The 23,524-nt window shown below is 44.6% G+C and overlaps 1 protein-coding gene across 5 annotated transcripts in view; it reads left to right on the forward strand.

Annotated features, from left to right (window-relative positions):
- FGD4 (FYVE, RhoGEF and PH domain containing 4) overlaps window positions 1-23,524 on the forward strand; it is a 279,090-nt gene that overhangs the window by 207,110 nt on the left and 48,456 nt on the right. For all 5 annotated transcript variants that reach the window (XM_077469316.1, XM_077469319.1, XM_077469318.1 and 2 more), the window contains 2 exons: window positions 2,277-2,438; window positions 23,006-23,174. In XM_077469316.1, coding sequence (XP_077325442.1) covers window positions 2,277-2,438; window positions 23,006-23,174 — 331 coding nt within the window. The remainder of the gene's footprint in view (window positions 1-2,276; window positions 2,439-23,005; window positions 23,175-23,524) is intronic.

Consider the following 23,524-nt stretch of genomic DNA (forward strand, 5'->3'; position numbering starts at 1 on the left):
TTAGAGCTCTGCGGTCACCATGTGATACTCATGTTCAGCTGCAGGTGGTGCTGCACTCAAATTGACACTGTTAAAGGGGGGGGGGGGGGTTATTGGGTTGTCAGAGGAACATCTCGATGGATAACGTTTTTGCTCATCTTGAGAAGAAGAGTTTAATTGGAGCTTTGAAAACATGTTTACATTTCTCCCAGTTCATTTAAAAAACCAATATATACTCTGTTCACTGGTCAATTTATAATTCAGAGGATGCTGCTCCGGAAGTCAGGGTCTTCCTCTTAGAGGGGATTATCTGTCCCTGAGTGGGACGGTAATGCATTCTGAAGGGACTTCCATTAACCTCCGTAAAATCCAGAATACAATTTACCCATCTCTCTCCTGGGAGCTGGGATAATAGCAGATGAATGAAAATGGCTGTATCAGGCCTGATTATTTGCAGATGAGGCTTTCCTCTGTGTTCTGTGTGATGTTTTCCCTTTGTATGTGTATTATGTATGTGTGTTATGGCCGCAGCATGTGGTTAAGAACAATCTAATCATTAATTCATTCGATTATTGCTGTGGACTGGGCAATGATTCACTAAAGTCCTCAACTGGAACCTACTCGGGCAACAAGTAGGGTGTAGTCACCCATAGCAACCAGTTCTAATTCCCCTTTCACTGACCTCACTAAAGGCTGTTATAGCTGTAAAGGGAGGCTAGCGCCATATTCATGCTCTTGGTTTTAGTACGGGATGCCCACCAAGCCCATATAGCTGTAAAGGTCAGGAGTCCACAAACATTTGGCTCTATAGTGTATCCAAAATTGAGGTTAAAATTTGCAAGGTATACTTTCCTTTAGTCCTGTTCAGAAATTCAGATCTTGTTGCTAGCCCAACTTTTATACTACTTGATGTTCCAATAAATAGTATTATTAATGTTCCCTATCTTGTTTTGCTTTAACTTTATTTCATGTACTATACTTTATATCCAGGAAGCAAAGTTCTTGATAGCTGGGTGAATATGTTACTAAAGTACCATAAACCACACAATGTAATAGTTGTTATAAAACATTGCATAACTTATTGCCGGGAAGGTTTTCTTTTTGTATTCTCAGTTCTTACTCTTTTTCATACCTTGGTATTTTTTGTGTATATGTATATCAGTATACAAAAGGTGAGATCATATACAAAGCCTGAATCATATTAATGTATTGGGGGAGGATCTGGGTCGTGGAGAGCTCAGTCACATGAATTCTAAAATCTAAGTGGCTGACCTCTTCTCCAATCAGAGTTGTGTCTGGAGCGTTATGTAGAGAATATTCGGTTGGGTATCGCAGGCTCCACACTGCGCTTTGTATATACTGAATGAGTAGTAAAATTATGAGTGCAGCACGGAGTTGAAGGGGAACTGAACTCCCCTCCTCCCTCTTCCTAACCCGTGCTGACATGTTCAGGATCCTTAGACATCTTGTTTGGCCGGGCTGGAATGACATAACTGCTATGGATGCTCAAGGGAGTTCATTCATTGCAGCCGGCACCAAGGTATGCTGAGAATTCTAAAGAGGATTGCAGATAGGAAGGTACGTTTTTTTTTTTTTTTATTATTGCAGAAAAGACATGCTATGCCTCTTGTGCAATAAAGAGCCTGCCTGCTCACTTTTTTCTTAAATCTTACACTTGAGTTCATCTTTAACACTATAGTGTCTGTTGAAGAGCTGGTAGTGATATCCATTGTACACAAAGGGGTTGATTTACTAGAACTGGGGAGTGCACAATATGGTGCAATTGTGCATGGTGGCCAATCAGCTTCTAACTTCAGCTTGTTCAATTGAAGCCTAGTACACACGAGCCGAATGTTGGATGGCATTGGTTGGATCAATGGAATCTGGCTGACATTTGGCCTGTGTGTAGGGCAGCCTGTCCACCTTCTGTGATAGGGGCATGACTGAAAAAGAACGGCTGACCTTCTCCTGGTCAGCGTTCTCGGCCATTGGCTGAGACGGGTACCTGCTCCCCATTTCCAGGTGAGCTTGCTGCAGAAAACTTAGCCAGAAGTTCGACACCCCACCCCTCCCCACTGACCTTGACAGTTGTCAGAGGCTGTCTGTAGACCTTCATTCATTTCTATGGTAAATGTAGTTTATCGCAGGTCACATCACATGTCGGTAAACAGATCACCAGACACCTGTATAAAAATATCCTTACCCTGCTAAGCTAGACACAGGAACACAAGTGTATAGTTTTTGTTCTGTTCTTTGTACTGCTCTTCTTATGTGGCCATCATCTTGTGTGTTTACAGGCAACAGCATTCCGTGTCCCCGTATCCTCCCTCTCTGGAAGCCCATTTCCACCAGCACAGACCAACTAGTGGAACAAGATAGGCACACCCACAATGATAACTCTTCGAGAATAGGAGGCCGAGAATTCGCCAAAACCAGCAAGAAGAGCCCAAGACCCACAGGTGAACATTTGATGGTTCATTTTTTTTTTCTGCTTTAAAGTAAAACTGTATTTTTTACCTTTACATTGTAAAAACAGACACCGTCTGATATGCCTGATATTTTTGTTAATTACCAGCAAATCGATCCTTCTGCCCCTCACTAATTTTGTTTCACTTTAATACTGGGGCCTGACTTTCCATGACTTCATTGCTGAAGACTGTCAGCTGCTATGACCTTGTCCACTGAGAATGCTGAGGGGCACAGGAAAGACTTTTATGGCTAATAAAGGTAATAGCGGGCATCCTGTAGAGCAGGGATATGCAATTAGCGGACCTCCAGCTGTTGCAGAACTACAAGTCCCATGAGGCATAGCAAGACACTCACAGCCACAAGCATGAAATCCAAAGGCAGAGGCATGATGGGACTTGTAGTTTTGCAACAGCTGGAGGTTCGCTAATTGCATATCGCTGCTGTAGAGTCTGCTCTTAAAGTGGCCATTCAATTACTTTATAAGTTTGCATGGATAACTGCCTGGTACGTCACATATACTGCAACCACATCATGCTTCAAAAACACTCTACTTTTTATCATTAAAAAGACCTCCCTGAACTTCAGTCTAGTGACTTTACTTGGGTTGAGATGATGTCATCAGTCTGCTCTATGTGTTCTATCAGAATACCGCTACCCATCAAAATATGCAACGGAAGTAACGTTCCGTCAAGGCCATCTAGGTACACGCATCCGCAGTAAGCCTACAGTCAGAAGGTGACAAGTGGACATCTTGTTACACCCACCAAAGTCTTGCATTTTACACTTTTTTACCAGTAAACTTGGCTTATATGGTGAAATACAGTACAGGCATACCCCACTTTTAAGTACACAATGGATTTTATTTACTAAAGCTGGAAAGTGCAAAATCAGGCTCACTTCCAGGAGGAGGACGACTGTCATTGGCCACTTCTAAAGCCAATCACAGTCCTGCTAGCCCTATCCACCATCTGGAGGAAAATTACTTGCTTGGTTGCCACTACCAATCTCAGAAAGAAGGGATTTCACTGTGATTGAGAAAATCACAATCAGGTGACAGTTTGTGGAATTACTTTTGAGCTTCTGGGAAGTTTGTTGAAATTTATTCCTGAACCTTTGTGTCATTTACTACTGAACCCCTCTGCACTCTGTGTCCCTTTTAAGCCACAGCCAGTATTCAGCGCAATGAAAATCACACCCAACTTTTGCTTCTGCGCAGAGTGCTGCACTTTTTCTCAGCTGTGGGGGCCCAACTTATGATCCTGCACACAGGCCCACTGCTTTCAGAAAATGCCCCTGACATGAGATCATCATTGTACATCCATTCTATATGCTGGTATGTGACATTACATACATCACATATATCACATACCAGCACCTGGGCTGGGTGCGAGAGGTGGATTAGCAGGATGAGTGTGCCAGGACAGGTAGATGTGTCTCATTTCTGCTTCCTTCCACAACTCTGCACATCACGCATATCATAGATGATCAGGAGGGTACAGTGGTGGAGCAGATCAGCAGGATGATACAGCGGTGGGAAAATTGAGCAGGAGGAGTTCAGAGGTGGGAAAGAAGAGCAGGAGGGTACAGCGGTGGGGCAGATTTGCAGAAAAGAACAGTGGTGGAATATATGAGAAGGGGGCTCAGCAGTGGGACAGAAAACCAGGGAGGTTACAGTGATGGGACAGATGAACAGGGAGAGCAGTGGGGCAGATGTGCAAAGAGGGTGTATTGGTGGGACAGATGAGCAGGGATTACAGTGGGTGGAGCAGGAGAGCAGAGGTGAGACAGATGTGCAGGAGGTATATTGGTGGGGCAGATGGGTTCAGTGTTAGGACAGATGAGAAGGTGATTCAGTAGTGAGACAGAAGAGCATGGAGATACGTGGTGGAGCAGATGTGCAGGGAGGTACAGTGGTGGGGAAGATGAGAAAAGGGGTACATTGATGGGGCAGATGAGCAGGGGGGGGTTACAGTGGTCGGACAGAAGAGCAAGGGGGTACAGTGGTGGGGCAGATGTGTAGGGGGTACAGTGGTGGGAGGGATGAGAAGGGGGTTCAGCAGTGGGACAGAAAAGCAGGGAGGTACAGTGAGGGGGCAGATGAGCAGGGGGTTACAGTGGTGGGACAGATGAGCGGGTGGGTGGGGTTTAGTGTTGGGCCAGATGAGAAGGGGGTTACAGTAGTGGAAAAGATGAGCAGGTTCAGTGTTGGGGCAGATGAAAAAGGGGGTTCAGCGGTGGGACAGAAGAGCAGGGGGGTACAGCGGTGGAGCAGATGTGAAAGGTGGTGCATTGGTGAGACAGATGAGCAGAGGGTTAGTGGTTGGGCAGAAGAGTAGGAGGTACAGAGGGGAGGGGGGGGGGGTACATATGCTGGGCAGAGGAGAAAGGAGGTACATTGGTGTAACACGTGAGCAGGGGGTTACAATGGTGGGGCAGAACAGAGGTGGGACAGATATGCAGGAGGTACAGTGGTGGGCCAGATGAGAAAGGGGGGTTACAGTGGTGGGGCAGATGAGCAGATAAGTTCAGTGTTAGGACAGATGAGAAGGTGGTTCAATGCTGCGACAGAAGAGCATGGGGAGTACAGCGGTGGAGCAGACGTGCAGGGAGGTATAGTGGTGGGGCAGATGAGAAAGGGGGAACATTTGTGGGGCAGATGAGCAGGGGGTCACAGTGGTGGGACAGAAGAGCAAGGTGGTACAGTGGTGGGCAGATGTACAGGGGGGTTACAGTGGTGGGACACATGAGCAGGGGGGGTTACAGTGGTGGGGCAGATGTGCAGGGTAGTACAGTGGTGGTGCAGATGTTCAGAGGGTTACAGTGGTGAAACATATTTGCAGGGAGGACAGTGATCTGAGGTGTGAAGGTGCAGGAATTGGGGCTGATCTGAGGCAGGAGAGTGCAGGATGTTAATTTCTCACTCCTCAAGTAGTTAAGAGCATTTACTTTATAAAAAAAATTATTTTCGTGATTGAGAATGTGAAGTTGACATTTTTTTGTTATAAAATCGGCACGCTCAATTTCTTTGAAAACATTTTTCGGCACACTGTGCTCAAAAGGTTGCCTACCCCGGTCTACACTGATCAAGTATGAAATGATTCATTGGCGCGAGCTACAGTTGCCAGGAAGAGCTTATTACATTGTCATTATTTACCCAGAAGTTGATGAAGCTATCCTTCATACACGTTTTGTTTGTGTGTTTTTTTTTTTTTTTTATTCCTTTGTTCGTTTTGTGTAGCAATAAGCATTAAAGTAGAACTATAGGCAAAAAAATTTTTTTTTTTACATTTTGGATTGTGCAAGGGAGGGTTATAACTCCTGTCAAATTCTTTTTTGCGCCATCTCTGTCCCATTATGAAGATTTCCCTTCACTACCTGTCCCATAACCAAACAGGAAATGAGAGGAAATCCCTGCAAATGAATTCCTTGGGGACCCCTAGGTCACCAGAACTAGTATCATCAGTGGAAGATTCCCCATTCATTACTTTTTTGGGGACAATCCAAAATTTGAGATTTCTTTCACTTTCAATGATAACGGTAAAGAGGACAAATGGAGATATTGAATCTCCCTAATGGGGACACAGACAGCAATAAAAACAGACAGGTGTTCTAATCTAATCTAATCTCCGCTCTATCCAAAACAAAAAAAAAAGATTTACCTTTTAGTTGTACTTTAAGAAAACACTTATGTTTTCTTAACCACTTAACAACTGGCCCATAGCCGAATGACAACTACAGGGCGGTTGTTTAACTCTGGGAGGCCGTCATATGACGTCCCCCCAGAATTCTGCTCTCGTGCGCCCCCTGGGGCGTGCACTCGAGAGCATCCGTGACCGCCGGGTCCACAGGACCCGGCGCATCACGGATCACGGTAAACGGCCGCTCATCGCGATCACTTGTAAACAAACCGGCGTCATGTTATGACGCCAGTTACTCCCTCCCTCTCTCTGTACCGATCGGTACAGCGGAGGGGGAAGAGATCGGTGTCAGCAGCGCTGTGGGCTGCATCTGCAGTGCCCACATCGCTGCTCACTGAAATTTAACCCCTCAATACACTGCCAATACCCTGCAACACCCGCCAATACCCTGCAATGCTCTGCAACACCCGCCAATACCCTGCAACACCCGCCAATACCCTGCAACACCCGCCAATACCCTGCAACACCCGCCAATACCCTGCAACACCCGCCAATACCCTGCAATACCCTGCAACACCCGCCAATACCCTGCAATGCTCTGCAACACCCGCCAATACCCTGCAATGCTCTGCAACACCCGCCAATACCCTGCAATGCTCTGCAACACCTGCCAATACCCTGTAACACTCTGCAATGCTTTGCAACACCCGCCAATACCCTGCAACACTCTGCAATGCTCTGCAACACCCGCCAATACCCTGCAACACTCTGCAACACCCGCCAATGCCCTGCAACACCCGCCAATGCCCTGCAACACCCGCCAATTTTTTTTTAAAGGGCCCCTGTCCCCATGTGCTCGCATGCAAAAGCGAACGCATACGTAAGTCCCGCCCACATATGAAAACGGTGTTCAAACCACACATGTGAGGTATCGCTGTGAACGTTAGAGCGAGAGCAATAATTCTAGCCCTAGACCTCCTCTGTAATGGGGATTTTTAAGTAGCGACGTTTGGCGCCATTCCACGAGCGTGTGCAATTTTGAAGAGTGACATGTTAGGTATCTATTTACTCAGTGTAACTTCATCTTTCACATTATGCAAAAATTGGGCTAACTTTACTGTTTTGTGCTTAAAAAAAAAAAAATAAAAAAAAATAAAAAATGTTTTTTTTTCCAAAAAAAAAAAAAGCATTCGAAAAATTGCTGCGCAAATACCATGCGAGATAAAAAGTTGCAACGACCACCATTGTATTCTCCAGGGTGTTTGCTAAAAAAACATATATAATGTTTTGGGATTCTATGTAATTTTCTAGCAAATAAATGATGATTTTTACATGTAGGAGAGAAATATCAGAATTGTCCTGGGTGATCCAGAACGCCTGATGGCGCTCCCTGCATGTTGGGCCTCTGTATGTGGCCACGCTGTGTAAAAGTCTCACACATGTGGTATCGCCGTACTCGGGAGTAATAGCAGAATGTGTTTGGGGTGTAATTTGTGGTATGCATATGCTGTGTTTGAGAAATAAACTGATAATATGACAATTTTTATGAAAAAAAAAAAAAAAATGTAAAAAAAATCTTGATTTTGCAAAGAATTGTGGGAAAAGATGACAACTTCAAAAAACTCATCATGCCTCTTACTAAATACCTTGGAATGGCTTCTTTCCAAAAAGGGGTCATTTGGGGGGTATTTGTAGTTTTCTGGCATGTTAGGGTCTCAAGAATTGAAATAGGCCGTCAGTACTTCAGGTGTGATCAATTTTCAGATATTGGCACCATAGCTTGTGGACTCTATAACTTTCACAAAGACCAAATAATATCCACCAATTTGTACTTATTTTTACCAAAGATTAGTAGTATAAATTTTGGCCAAAGTTTATGAAGAAAAAATTACTAATCTGCTAAATTTTATAACAGAAACAAAGAAAAATTCATTTTTTTACTGAATTTTCTGTATTTTTTCTTTTATAGCACAAAAAATAAAAAACCGAGCGGTGATTAAATACCACCAAAAGAAAAAAGAAAGCTCCATTTGTGTGAAAAAAAGGACAAAAATTTCATATAGGTCCAGTGTTGCATGACTGAGTAATTGTCATTCAAAATGTGAGAGCACCGAAAGCTGAAAATTGGTCTGGTTATTAAGGGTGTTTAAGTGCCCAGTGGTCAAGTGGTTAAAGTACAGCTACCACAGCTACCCTGTGTAAATCAGTGGCAACTGCCGGGGAGCAGAGAGAGTGCGCCAACAATGAATGAGCCATAGAAGCCTATGGGTGAGGTCACTGCTTCTAGGCATTCCCAGCCATTGTTGAGGGCTTTTTCCTCTCCCATGCAGCCGCCGCTGGCTGACACAGGGGATCATGGGATTCGACTGGAGGAGACTGAAAATAGGTAAGTATATACATCTTTCTTACCCAGGCTAGTCAGCATAGATGGGGGGGGGGGAGGGGGGCATTGTAAGGACTAGTTATATTTAGCATGGAATTCCACTTTAAAAGTGACGATTTACCTTTCAAACAGACTTGTGAAGCCTTTGTACAACTTTCTAGCAGTTTTCTGATTTTACTAGATCCAGCCTTTCTCATGTTTTGGCACAGATCAGTAGTGATGGACGAACGTTTCGCCCGGCGGTCGTTTCGCGGCGAATTTCCGACTTTCGCCGTCCGCGGGTTCGAACGCCTTTTTCCGTCGTTCGCCCCGGCGGACTTACGTGTTTAATGTATACAAGAACTTTAACCTTTCGTGACACGTTTATCATGTGTTACAGGACAACCAATTGAGACATGACAGCTCATGGACACTTGGACATTCCCCCTAACCTATAAATACACCCGATCCGGTGGCCATTTTACATTCTTTCTTCTGTCACTGTAGGGAAAGGATCCTGTGTGGAGTAGGGACAGAGAAAACGCTAGCTATTTGGTACACAAAAGTTCTTTTCAGGACTGGTATAGGTGTTAGGTCAGCAGCCTGAGTTTCTTTTGTCAGTTTAGATAAAGGGACAGAGCGCTGTATGCTGCTATTTTAGGGACAGCTCAGCCAGATTAGTCTTTCTTCATCATCATCATCATCATCATCATTAGCTGTTACTATCAGGTCCACAAAAGAGCTATTCCAGCTAATCGTTCCAGCCTACTCTTTTTTGCCAATTTGTATAGGGACAGGCAGGAAGCAGTGTGTCAGGCAGTGAGGATAATTTTAAAGACTTGCTGTTACTATTAGTTCCACAAAGGTTCTTTTCAGGACTGGTATCAGTGGTACGGTAATAGGCTTGTACACGTATAATATTCTTTCTTCCAAATATAGAAAGAATATTATACTTGACTGCTGCCCTTCTGCTGCAGTCTGCTAATCATTCACAACTCACTTGTTCCACAAAGCTCTTTATCAGGACTGGTAACTTGGTCTGTCTAGGGTGCTACGGTACATAGGCTTGGGTGCGGTACAGTCTGCTGTTCTGTAAGGACCGCTATCGGTCCACAATACATAGGGTTGCCGTGCACTACTGCTGACCGCTGCCCTATACTGCAGCAGTCCTTCAGCGGTATAGGGACTGACGCACAGTCTGCTAAACACTAATACACAACCTGCTTGGTCCACAAAAGTTCTTATAAGGACTGGTAACTTGGTATAGGGTGCTACGGTACATAGGCCTGAGTGCGTTACAGTCTGCTGTTCTGTAAGGACCGCTATCGGTCCACAATACATAGGGTTGACGTGCACTACTGCTGACCGCTGCCCTATACTGCAGCAGTCCTTCAGCGGTATAGGGACTGACGCACAGTCTGCTAAACACTAACACACAACCTGCTTGGTCCACAAAAGTTTTTATAAGGACTGGTAACTTGGTATAGGGTGCTACGGTACATAGGCCTGAGTGCAGTACAGTCTGCTGTTCTGTAAGGACCGCTATCGGTCCACAATACATAGGGTTGCCGTGCACTACTGCTGACCGCTGCCCTATACTGCAGCAGTCCTTCAGCGGTATAGGGACTGACGCACAGTCTGCTAAACACTAATACACAACCTGCTTGGTCCACAAAAGTTCTTATAAGGACTGGTAACTTGGTATAGGGTGCTACGGTACATAGGCCTGAGTGCGTTACAGTCTGCTGTTCTGTAAGGACCGCTATCGGTCCACAATACATAGGGTTGACGTGCACTACTGCTGACCGCTGCCCTATACTGCAGCAGTCCTTCAGCGGTATAGGGACTGACGCACAGTCTGCTAAACACTAACACACAACCTGCTTGGTCCACAAAAGTTTTTATAAGGACTGGTAACTTGGTATAGGGTGCTACGGTACATAGGCCTGAGTGCAGTACAGTCTGCTGTTCTGTAAGGACTGCTATCGGTCCACAATACATAGGGTTGCCGTGCACTACTGCTGACCGCTGCCCTATACTGCAGCAGTCCTTCAGCGGTATAGGGACTGACGCACAGTCTGCTAAACACTAATACACAACCTGCTTGGTCCACAAAAGTTCTTATAAGGACTGGTAACTTGGTATAGGGTGCTACGGTACATAGGCCTGAGTGCGTTACAGTCTGCTGTTCTGTAAGGACCGCTATCGGTCCACAATACATAGGGTTGACGTGCACTACTGCTGACCGCTGCCCTATACTGCAGCAGTCCTTCAGCGGTATAGGGACTGACGCACAGTCTGCTAAACACTAACACACAACCTGCTTGGTCCACAAAAGTTTTTATAAGGACTGGTAACTTGGTATAGGGTGCTACGGTACATAGGCCTGAGTGCGTTACAGTCTGCTGTTCTGTAAGGACCGCTATCGGTCCACAATACATAGGGTTGACGTGCACTACTGCTGACCGCTGCCCTATACTGCAGCAGTCCTTCAGCGGTATAGGGACTGACGCACAGTCTGCTAAACACTAACACACAACCTGCTTGGTCCACAAAAGTTTTTATAAGGACTGGTAACTTGGTATAGGGTGCTACGGTACATAGGCCTGAGTGCGTTACAGTCTGCTGTTCTGTAAGGACCGCTATCGGTCCACAATACATAGGGTTGACGTGCACTACTGCTGACCGCTGCCCTATACTGCAGCAGTCCTTCAGCGGTATAGGGACTGACGCACAGTCTGCTAAACACTAACACACAACCTGCTTGGTCCACAAAAGTTTTTATAAGGACTGGTAACTTGGTATAGGGTGCTACGGTACATAGGCCTGAGTGCAGTACAGTCTGCTGTTCTGTAAGGACCGCTATCGGTCCACAATACATAGGGTTGACGTGCACTACTGCTGACCGCTGCCCTATACTGCAGCAGTCCTTCAGCGGTATAGGGACTAAGAGTTTTGTCACAGGGTGATTTAAAAAATGACAGGCAGAGGAAGAGGCAGGCCCTTCCGCAGGGGTGGTAGGGGTAGGGCAGGAGCAACAGCCTTGAGCCAAAGTGGGAAGTTGCAGAAGGTGCGTTCAATTACTTTAAAGGACGCACCAGACTTGGTTGAGTGGCTCACTCAGCCTTATTCTTCTGCACCCTCCTCATCCTCTCGATCTGCACCCTCTTCTTCACTCTCTGCTATGTGCACCCCCAAAGACACTACCACCAACAACACCACCACCACCACATACCTTCCGCTTGAGTGCAAATGGGGGCCTTCATGCTCCAGTGTTTTAATAGGGACCCCCGTATAAAAAGCATGAGGGTCAAGGACCAGTACTGGGTGGCAACGTACTTAGATCCCCGGTACAAACACAAAATGGCGGAAATGTTACCGCCGTCGCAGAGGGCTGTCAGAATGCAGCACTTCCAGGCCTTGCTTCGAGAAATGCTGCATTCTGCTTTTGCGTGCGCTGGCAGAGGAGCAATTCCCACTCCCAGAGAAGGAGTTGCGGGTACCAATCCAACAGCGCCTGCAAGAAGAGGCCGGTTTGAAGATGTGTTGGTGACTTCGGATATGAGGTCATTCTTTCAGCCGACCCATCGACAGGTGTCATCCGGATCCAGCATCAGGGAACGCCTAGACCGTCAGGTGTCCGACTACATTGGGTTAACGGCCGATGTGGACGCTCTGAGGAGTGATGAACCCCTAGACTACTGGGTGGGCAGGCTTGACCTCTGGCCAGAGCTTGCCCAATTTGCAATCGAACTGTTGGCTTGCCCCTCATCCAGTGTCCTGTCCGAAAGGACGTTCAGCGCAGCAGGGGGGATTGTGACCGATAAGCGTACTCGCCTAGCTCACGACAGTGTTAACTACCTCACATTTCTAAAAATGAATGAGGCATGGATCTCGGAGGAATTCAACACATGTGATCAGTAGACCATGTATATGTCTATAAACAATTTTTGGAATCAAGCACACAGACCTTCTTAATTCATTTGGCTCACTTCCCTGACCCAAAAAAGCACACCGTACTATATGCCCCTACCCTCCTCTTTGAAGAGGTTGAGCGGTGTCATATTTCTACTGGGGCTGCTTATTATGAGGGGTTCCCACCATCCCTGTGCTGTGCTGACTTCCTCCTGGGGGTTCTTATTATGAGGGGCTCCCACCATCCCTGTGCTGTGCTGACTTCCTCCTGGGGGTTCTTATTATGAGGGGATCACACCATCCCTGTGCTGTGCTGACTTCCTCCTGGGGCTGCTTACGGTGCTGCTGTCAGCGCTGTATGTCACGGAGCTGCTGTCAGCGCTGTATGTCACGGAGCTGCTGTCAGCGCTGTATGTCACGGAGCTGCTGTCAGCGCTGTATGTCACGGAGCTGCTGTCAGCGCTGTATGTCACGGAGCTGCTGTCAGCGCTGTATGTCACGGAGCTGCTGTCAGCGCTGTATGTCACGGAGCTGCTGTCAGCGCTGTATGTCACGGAGCTGCTGTCAGCGCTGTATGTCACGGTGCTGCTGTCAGCGCTGTATGTCACGGAGCTGCTGTCAGCGCTGTATGTCACGGAGCTGCTGTCAGCGCTGTATGTCACGGAGCTGCTGTCAGCGCTGTATGTCACGGAGCTGCTGTCAGCGCTGTATGTCACGGAGCTGCTGTCAGCGCTGTATGTCACGGAGCTGCTGTCAGTGCTGTATGTCACGGAGCTGCTGTCAGCGCTGTATGTCACGGAGCTGCTGTCAGCGCTGTATGTCACGGAGCTGCTGTCAGCGCTGTATGTCACGGTGCTGCTGTCAGCGCTGTATGTCACGGAGCTGCTGTCAGCGCTGTATGTCACGGAGCTGCTGTCAGTGCTGTATGTCACGGAGCTGCTGTCAGCGCTGTATGTCACGGAGCTGCTGTCAGCGCTGTATGTCACGGAGCTGCTGTCAGCGCTGTATGTCACGGTGCTGATGTCAGTGCTCTGTATTACGGTGCTGCTGTCAGTGCTCTGTATCTCCTGCACCCTCTTGTTTGCCTACCCTGGTCCCTGACCTTCCCTCTCCTCCATTGCCTTCATTAGCTCCATAGTCCTGAATTGTCAGAACAATTTCCCAAATAAAAAAAAAATGCTTGTAGTTATCGATCCCAAATTCACCTCATACATGTATTATGCTATTGTCCAGGTGGTGGGACTACGTGCTACCCCCTAATAATTACCCCGTGGCCGCAAATTCGACCTAAAGGTTTGCGAAATTCGCCTCCCATTGAAGTCAATGGAGCCCGCGGCGAACGGTCGTTTTCGCGAACGTTTGTGTCCGTTCGCGTTTCGCGTTCGCGAAACGTCCCGTCGGAAGTTCGTCCATCACTACAGATCAGTCACCCTTCACTTGCTCCACCTTCACAGGACAATAAGTGACATCAGGGTGTAGACAGCACAGTGCTGACCTATGACATGTCACAGCCGTGGCCCACTGTGGGCACCATGCCAGTTGCCTGCATTAAATGTCAAACTCATGACATGTTACTTTTTGCTCTGGGCTGCCATGTGTGTTCTCCCCGTTTTTGTTTCCTGACACTCATGTTTATTTGGCTGGATGCTTCTTTCCTTATCTTTCTGGGCTGGGGGTAACTATTTTACAAATGTATTTTTGGTGACAGGAAAATCACTGACTGCAGTTTACCATTAAAGTGAATCCATTATTTGCACACTGTGTAGGCAGCGTGATTAGTTTATAGGTTTTATTTGCCATGCACTAGGGACAGCTCTAAAGCACAAGGCCCCGTGCCAGAAGATTCATTGGTTTTAATGACTTTACCTACTCGGAAGCAAAGTCCATAAACAATCTGCTATTGGAAGGAAGTCTCAGATCTCAGACGGTAAGGTTTTCAAAAGAACGCAACGCACAGGCTACTTTTCTTTTTCCTCTACGTTTCCCTTGATGTCAACCTGAGCTTCATGGACAGGTTGTGATATGGAAGTCAGTCCACATAAAACTGATATTTCAGAATTTCTTAGATGCTGGGCAGATTAATCATTTAAAATGGTTGTAAATGCCCTTTTTTTTTTTTCTTAAATAACAAAAAGGTTTATACTTATCTACTCTGTGCAATGGAATTGCAGAGTGGCCCCAAACCTCCTTTTCTTGGGTTCTTCACTGGTGCTCCCTCCCTCCAAGAGTGCCCCCATAGAAAGCCGCTTACCTTGGGAGCACTTGTGTGGGCTCGCTCCAGAACTTCGTTGTCTGCATCTATAGACACGGACAGTGGGGGTTGGCCCTGTCCCCCACTCCCTCCATTACTGGCTTTGACAGCAGCTGAGCCAATATCCCCCGATTTGCACAGTGCTGAATCAAATGAGAGGGGATACTAATGCCCAAACATTTTCTTACCTTAAAGCTTTATAACCACTTTAACATTTTTTTTTTTAAGGCAGTGGCTTCCAAATTGTTGCCTGGGGGGGGGGGGGGGGGGTGCTGCTGTGGACATTTGCTCCATTTGACACCATCAATGATGCACTATTCCTCCCACTGACACCAACAGTGGGGCATTATTCCTCCTGCTAAAACCAATGCTAAAACCAATGCTGGGGCATTTTCAACTCCCACTAGCAACAGTCTGACCTCCCTAATGCCTGAAGGACCCTAAAGTCAGCTCTTTGTTTAGCAAGTTTTAAGATCCCCTCTAGGGGAATCTATCGGTGAAATCTCAGCATTGGGATCCCAGGTCTATACACCAGCTCTGGTCATTAAGCTGGGGTTTCCCCAATCCTTGCTGGATTCAAGTGGCCAAAACTCCCAGGTGGACCGAAAAAAAACTTGGAGTTATGGCACAGAGGATCTTTGAGAGTCCAAGATATATAAAAAGTCTGATTTGGCCTGCAAAGCTATAACATTTTTTAATTAATCCAGATATGCCAAAAAATTACGCTGCACCAGTCACAGGGTAGTCTGAGCAGAGAGAAAGCTTCACAACAATAGAAAAAAGGCAAAATCACCAATTGCAAACTGTCCACCAGACAGGAAGGTATTAACATTTCTTCATGAATAAAGTAGAATAGAAAGCGCTTTCCAGGTCATTTCGGAAAATGGGGAAGGAGAACCATCAAATCTTGACATGGTCATGAATTGTTCTGTATCCATATCATGACCAACCTTAACAGGTTGCAAACAGCATCCCAAATGAACACCACCTGTTCTAAGAAGCCATGCTACCCTATTAAAAAATGACTGACATCTGCAAAAAAAAAAAAAAAGAAATTGGATGCAATACTTTATCAATGAGAAAATATTCTTACCACTGCTCAGCCCAAAATGGGCATCACTTTGCTTGCTTTCCGTGGGGCCCCCTACCTGTCAGGTAGGCTGGACCTTCAGAGAGCTTGCTCTGGTAATGTCACAGGCTGCATCCAGGGTCAATATCTCCTAACCGGTGCACGTTTGAGATATTCATTTTACCTACAGGTAAGCCATATTATAGGCTTACCTGTAGGTAAAAATTACAAAGAGGGCTTTACTACCGCCTTAAGGGGTACCCTCCATTTTGTGGATAGCTACAGAACCAGCACCCTTGTGCCCAGTGATAATTTAACTCTCCTACCAGAAACCTGGGCCCAAAACCCAATGTTCATCTCTTTGTAACCAGTTATTGCCATGACACGGGCTCTTGCCTTTGTTGCCAAGTACTTTATAGATGATAGATGTGCCAAAATTCAATTAATCTTAGACCAAAGAACCTGGGAGTGTTTAACTTAACCTTTAAAGCAGACCTAGCAGCAGATATGCTTTTATATTAAGTGCATGCATGCTAAGTAATCTGTAACTGTAACCCATGCAAGTATTTATTACCTCAAAGAGATCACAGTACTCAACCTGACAATGCAACCTTCTGCTATTCTCTGTAGGATGACAGTGCCATCATTTATGGTCATTATCTGCCTTCTAGACCAAGATGTCCGCTCAGAGATGACACAATCCTATAAATCCTGGTGCCTGTGCAGTTCTTGGCTGTGTTCACAAATGTCTGACATGGGTCAGCTTCTGCGGCCTCTCATCCAGTGACTGGCTACAATATTTCATTGTACAGTCTGATTACTGGAGGAGAGATACTGAGGAAATGCTTCCTGCTGCCTCCAGCAAACTGAGTCACAAACTGGAGCGTACCGTGGTATTAAACCCAAAAGCAAACCTTTATTATATTGCAGCTTACCAATTCTTGGATGTGATGGCTACATTCGTTTTTTTTTTTCTTAGGCTTTCTTTCCTTTATTTTCATCTGGTGATCTGGCCAGTAAGTCTGTTTTTCAAAAGAACACACACTGCTGCAAATGTATCAGTTAGCATGTTGAGACAAACAATTTACCACTAACAGGGATGCTTACAATGATCAGCTTTTGTTCATGTAAAATCTTTATCCCAAAAGGGGGGGGGGGGGAAACTGCTGTAACTGCAGTGTGAGTTGTGGTTTGGCTTCAATGCGTTAGTGTGTTTAAATCTGCTAGTACAAGCTTTCTGCTGTGCTCCCTGTGCTCTTTCATCCAGAGTGGAGGCACTCTAATATAGGTGGAGTATTAGCGGGCAAATGACCAAGTAAAAACTAAAAAGGGGAAAAAGGACAAAGAAAACAAATGCAGCCACCACATCTAATGATTGGTATGCTGCAATATACTACATTTTTGATTTTGGATTTAATACCGCTTTAAGGATGGCTTTTTAATGATAACATGTAGAGCTTTATTCTTGGCAGTCAACTATTAAGCTAATATGGACAAAAAAAAATTTGCACTGCACGCTGTACCTTCTTTTCTACTTGTCACTCTGACGTATGTTTATCGGTTACACAGAGTAAGATACGAGAGGTGGGAGGGGTGCCATTTCCTCTGCCCTTTTACACCATGTCTGCAGGAGTGCAGAGTCTGCCTATGAATCTGGTCTCTCCCCTTCACTGGCGTTTTATAAGAACAGGGCGGGAGAAAAGGGAAAAACTAACTGTATGATCTAGCTGAGAAATAAATTTGTCAAGAGCTTTAAAGCGAGGAAACCGTTCCCTGCTTATATCCTCACACCTGCCCCTGGCATAAAGACTTGTGTGCATAAAAATGTAAACTTATTGTATTACACTTTCTGCAATTTGCTTACCTGGCAAAAAATCTTTTTATACGTCTAAAACACAGAACAAGATATTTTTAAGGGTATTTTTGGTATAAATACTATGTGATGAATTTAAAAAAAAAAAAAAAAACTGCATTTAAAGCGTTTGTTAACCCAAAATGAATAAAAAAAACAGATCCTGTTCCCTTAAAGCATGTTCTACACCACAGTGCTTGTGCTGTGTAATTGTTCCCCCTCTAACACCTAAAAACTAGGCAGATCCTGCCTGGCTTTGCCCTCCCCTCTGTAAACTGACCACAGTGTCTCATGGCTACTGAGCCCTGACACAGTGGTCAGCCCTGCTGCTGAGCCCTGACACCGTGCTTCCATCATTGGCAGTCCTGCTCTGTCTCCTGTGTCCTCTCCTCCATCCTTTCCCTGATATTTAATATTAAAAGCTCCCATCCCCTCTGTATTGTAACAATAGGCTCCCCTGTGTTTGTGTTATATAATAGTGAAATGTGTGCAAAATTGCTTTGAACCACTCAAGAACCAAATAAAATGAAATACACACAGCTGCTAACACTGAAACAAAGTCCAGAATGAATACAAAAGTGTAGCACTAAGTGTATGAAACGCCGTGAAAGTGATAAACAATGTATATCACAACAGTTGGTAAAGGCAAGTGTTATGATACAAAAGCCTGTGAAAATATGAAAACAACATAATAAAACTATAGTGTGTAGTGACTATAGCATAATAAAGTCCAAACACTGAAAAAAGGAATCAAAATAAACTCCTAAAAGTAACATCCACTCAAATGGCTATGATGAAATCCTCTGTGGCAAATGGTGGAATGGTGTGGACACAAGGATGGCTGTATGACACAAGACGTAACGGATGAACATTCATCTAATAGAAGATTATGGATGGGTACTACTTACCATACAAGGTGGACCCACCTGTCATACGACAGGGGGTCAGTCAGGCGTGTGTTTTGGCCGAAAGCCAGGCGCTCATCAATGCTACCGACTGAGAGGTAGACAAAGCCTGTGGAAGGATCACTCCAAGAGCAAGTGTTGTGTCAATCAGCCAATCTGGATCCAGATATAACAACCGAATATCCAAAACTCAGGCAGGTCTTCCAGGCAGATGAGGATTGGACCTCAATGGGAGGTCAATATAACAGTCCAGTGACACAATGGAACATTGTTACATTGAAACCTGAGCTTTTGCTATATTTCCTGGAACGCTTCATCACTTGCTGCCAGCCAAGTGATGCCAGTATCATAACACTTGCCTTTACCAACTGTTGTGATAGACATTGTTTATCACTTTCACAGTATTTCATACACTTTTGTATTTATTATATTATAAATATGCTTATCTGTACCGATAACACAACGACTCCCTGCGATCATGTGACTCCTCGGCTCTGTCTCTCCTCTCCGGCTGACATCAGCGCTCAGCCCCACCCACTGGTACTGTCAGCCGGGCAGAGGAGAGAGAGGAGGCAACTGAGCGCTGGAAGATGCTGTGTTATTGGTACAGATAAGCATAACAAGAAGTTCCCCTGTGCCTGTATTATATAATAAATATAAGACAGAGGGGATGGAAGCTTTTTATAGAAGTGGCTTAACTACTTTTAAGGTGAAATTGAATCAACATTTACTATTTTTAATCCTTATGCTGATTAGCATTAGTAATAAAATAGGAAAGTATATTATATTTAATTGTTTTGACTTTTTTTTTTTTTTTTTATCTCTTCAGTTACTTTCTGGTTTGTTGCCTAGGTAAATGATGCTATACATCCCAGGAGTCTTCCGGGGGGGGGGGGTCTGCTTTCTCAGCCAAGCACACCCTTCTGCCTGCATGCCTAACCTATAAACAGATATATTCCAGGAAGTAAATGCTACATAAATCATCTGCCCTTACTCCAGATGGCTGCGGCCAGAAATGCTAGGGCGGGGTTTTTCACAGTGATTTTTCAGCAAAATAAAGCATGGAGTCATGGATGGATGGGGGAGTTTTCTTTGAATGTTAAAAAATAAAAATAAAAATTAAATAGTGTTTTTTGGTTTGTGCTGACCAGATGCAGCATAGTTCCACTTTAAAATAAGAAGAGAGAGTACAATAAAGTATAGAAAAAGTGCTCTGCTCTTTTTTGGTTATATGTACTGTATAATTGAAAGTGTGTGATTTATTTTTTATTTTTTTTGATTTCTGATTAAAGTGTAATCTAAACCAAAGAACAAAAATTTAAAATATTGCAGTTTACCAGTCCATAGTTTAAAGGGGTTGTAAAGGTTCGTGTTTTTTTGCATTAAGATGAAAAAACACGTGGCAGTCACCGGCCCCCTGTTGTACTTACCTGAACCCCTTCATCTCTTTGGCAGGGACGCGGTCTCTCTGCACGGTATCTTGGCTCTTGATTGGATAGATTGATAGCAGCGTAGCCATTGGCTCCCGCTGCTGTCAATCAAATCCAACAATCCGAGTCCAGCATTTGGCGGCTATGGATGCAAAATGCTGGACTTGGGAGTGTGTTCCCGCAAGGTAATCCTCCGGGAGATCGCTTCTCCCAGGGGGGGGTTATCTGATGTGGGGAGGAGCCGTCTGGGGACCCCAGAAAAGCAGGTTCAGGGCCACTCTGTGCAAAACGAGCTGCACAGTGGAGGAAAGTACAACTTTTGTCATTTAAAAAAAAACAAAAAAAACATTACAATCGCTTTAAAGTGGTTGTACACCCTGTACAGGTAAGTCAATATTGAACCTTACCTGTAGGTACTTGAAATATCCCCTAAACATCCACGGTTTACGAGATATTTATGAAAGACCCGAGCTCCAATGATTATGGCGCATGCACACTTTAGATAGGGCACATCATGCCCTTTCTAATAGAGGCCATGCCGTGACTGGCAGATCCTGCGTGTCAGAGCCCCAGAAGGAAGAGGGGCGAAGATGGACGCTCCCTGCTAGTGTGGACAACGGTGACATTGCGGGCTTCGGTTTCAGGTAAGTGACACATAATGGGCTACTATGTGATGAATAGTAGCCCATTATGCTTTACCTTTGCAGGGAAATAAAGAGGAAGTAAAACCCATTATATGGGGGGTAGAGAGAATAGTAGCATGCAGAATGATAAGATAAGATGTATGCTTCCAGTTTAACTAGAAAAAAATAAAGGAAAAAAAAATAAAGAGCAATCCAACCACCACATCAAAGGACTGGTAAGCTGCAATATATTTGATTTTCTGTTTGTGGGTTTAGATGCATTTTAATCTTTGTGACCAGTTGTCATTGAAGCCTAGGTGCCCAGGACACAATTGGCAGCATTAGTTAACTTGATTAAAAATATTTAGATATTCAAATTAGCCATAGAATTATAAAGGGACATATAAAGCTTTTCTTTTTTTTTTTTTATCAGCTAAACATAGACACAGTGCCATCTTCAGACTGCTTGTGGCACCTGCATGCTGAAGGTTAATTTTACGAATGAAGAGTCCACCCTGTTGTGAATACATAGCGGACATAGTGATCACATGATCAGGAAACACTCTGATTGGTTCCTGATCATTCTGTCAATAACAGCCCAGTTCTGACAGGTAGTGGCCATGCACTTTGTCAGCTGCCACTTCTCAAAGGGGAAACCAAGACGGACATTCCCTCAGCATGGGGTACTGTGCAGGGATGATTAATCTACAGATTGCAGGCAGAATGCAACTTGTCCTTTGCTCACTATTCGGTCTAAATGTGCCACCTTTTCTTGGGGAAATTACTGCTCCTAAAGCCTACATCCAGCCATATTTTTTTTTTCGTTTTGGGTAGATTTTGAGAGAGTTAAAAAATATATATTTTTTTTATTAGAAATTTTCTCTGTGAAAATTCTCAGTGTGATGCCCATGTAAGAAATGAAGGATTTGTCCATCATTGAGAAATGCTCATTCAACAGACAAATGAAGATTCGATGGTTCCTGCCTATGTACACCTAGCCGTGTGTTTGGATGCTGTAGTAACATTCCTATGCTATGGCATGAACCTAGAATTGTCTTGACTATTTCATTTTCTATAGTTTTAACTATTACGAGGTGTTGATCTGGACTATGTACGCCTTTTCGGGGTGTAGTCTGAATATTCTGCATTGTAACTACAGAATTGTTGACTCTGTTTCATCAAACATTAAAGTGGATCTAAACTCGAAAAAAATTAAGGCTTGCACCTTGTACAGTATAGGATTTCATGTCATCTGTGCCCAGTCTTGCTACAAAGAGTTAATCTAGCTCTGAGTAGTCCTCTTCTCTTTTTTCAGTGAGTTAAAAACTGACACACAGAGAAATAAGAGTCAGTTCTTCCCCCTTGCTGTGAGTGACAGGTGATTTACATATCTCAGGCACAAGCCTGAGAGAGGCATTCTGTGTACTTCAGATCCCCTCCTCCTTCTCCAGCTCTCCCAGGATTTACTGCTCCACACCTCAGCATGATTGGACATGCTGAAGTCATGTGGTGACTTTCCTGGGTATTGACTGGATGTTATTGATTGTAGCAGAAGTTCAGTGTAAGAAATACACAGGAGAAAACGCATGTTGACAAGTGGAGTGTAAAGGTGGATGGAGAGTCTGACATCACAACTCCACCCACGAGCTCAGGACAACAGACCCACCCACAGGATCTGCAGATTTTCTGGTCTCATAACAGAGGGGAGACATTTGAGAGGTAAGGACACATGCAGGAAGCATGTATATCCTTATAGATAACTACAATGGCAGTAGTTTAGAAAGGATGAGAGTGGGTTTACATCCACTTTAATAAAGCCTTTTGTAAAAGATTAGCACCCTTGTTGAATGAATGCTAAGAAAATCAGTTGCAGGCCTGACCAGCTTATAGTTTTCATTCAAGCTAGCCATAGATGGATTGAAGTTCGGATTATTCAGCACAGACTGGGCCTATTTTGACCTGTTTGTGGCAGTTTCCACTTAAGAGAAGTTGATCAACTTCTGTCAAAAAGAAATGCTGGAAAATGTTCATTCAATCAGCAGCTGTAGCCAATTGGCTGCAGCACTGATCAGTTTGTTCTGACAGTGAAGAAGTCCCCACTGTCAGAATACAATAGCACAGTCTGGAGGATTAAAAAAGGTTAAAAGAAAACAACCCATCACTCAACTACGCCCAGTCTAGCATTACAAAGGAATAGTATGGAATTTTGTCTCCTTAAGGTTTGTACACACATGATGAGAATATCGCACGAGTGATTGTCTGTTTGATATTTTTGCATTGTAGCCTCCATAGCAAAAATAAAGAGGTTACTCAATCTACGAAAATTCTCGTACAACAGAATACCACTTCTGAAGTGATGTAATGTAGTCTATTGTATTTTCGGATGAAAACTGTACTGATTTAATAAAAGTCGCACAATCTCTGGTATTGTATGAGAAAAATGTATAAGATAAGATAACATAACATAAGATAATAAAGCTAATACTTCTATTTTTTGTTTTGTTTTTGGCAGTACCACCAAAGCCTACAGATCTGCCTCCTTCTCCTTCACCATACAAACACCAAAATCCTAACTGGAGGACCTTTCCCCGGGGCCGGCCCAGGATGGACGATGGTACATCACCACTGGCTGAGAGGTCGCCCAAAATCACTGATCTCATCAGCCGCTTTGAAAGCAACAGGTGTGTGTTGTGCGTTGATAAGGTGGGAAAGGGAGGGATTTGGGGCTCATGGTGGTATCACGTGGCATGCTTTTTAGCCAAATTTTGTCCAGCTGATTATTTGTTGGGTTTTACAGAACTTGCAGTTTTTGTTTTTGTTGTTTGAACTGTGTGACAAGGGCTAAGGAGGTGCTTTGTTTTTTTGATTGGGAAGCTGTTGTTGGGAGCAGATTGTCTGATAGACTACAAAATACAGAATCTTCAGCATTTACAAATGTTTGCTTTTTGTGCCGTTTCTTGTGGAATGTTCTCTGCATTTCATAAGATTAAAGTTGAACTCCAGGAAGAACATAAATAAGCGTGTATAAACA

This window comes from Lithobates pipiens, unplaced genomic scaffold, assembly GCF_037356315.1.
Source record: "Lithobates pipiens isolate NorthernLeopardFrog02 unplaced genomic scaffold, aLitPip1_a1.2 Scaffold_8, whole genome shotgun sequence".
NCBI classification, from domain to species: Eukaryota; Metazoa; Chordata; class Amphibia; order Anura; family Ranidae; genus Lithobates; species Lithobates pipiens.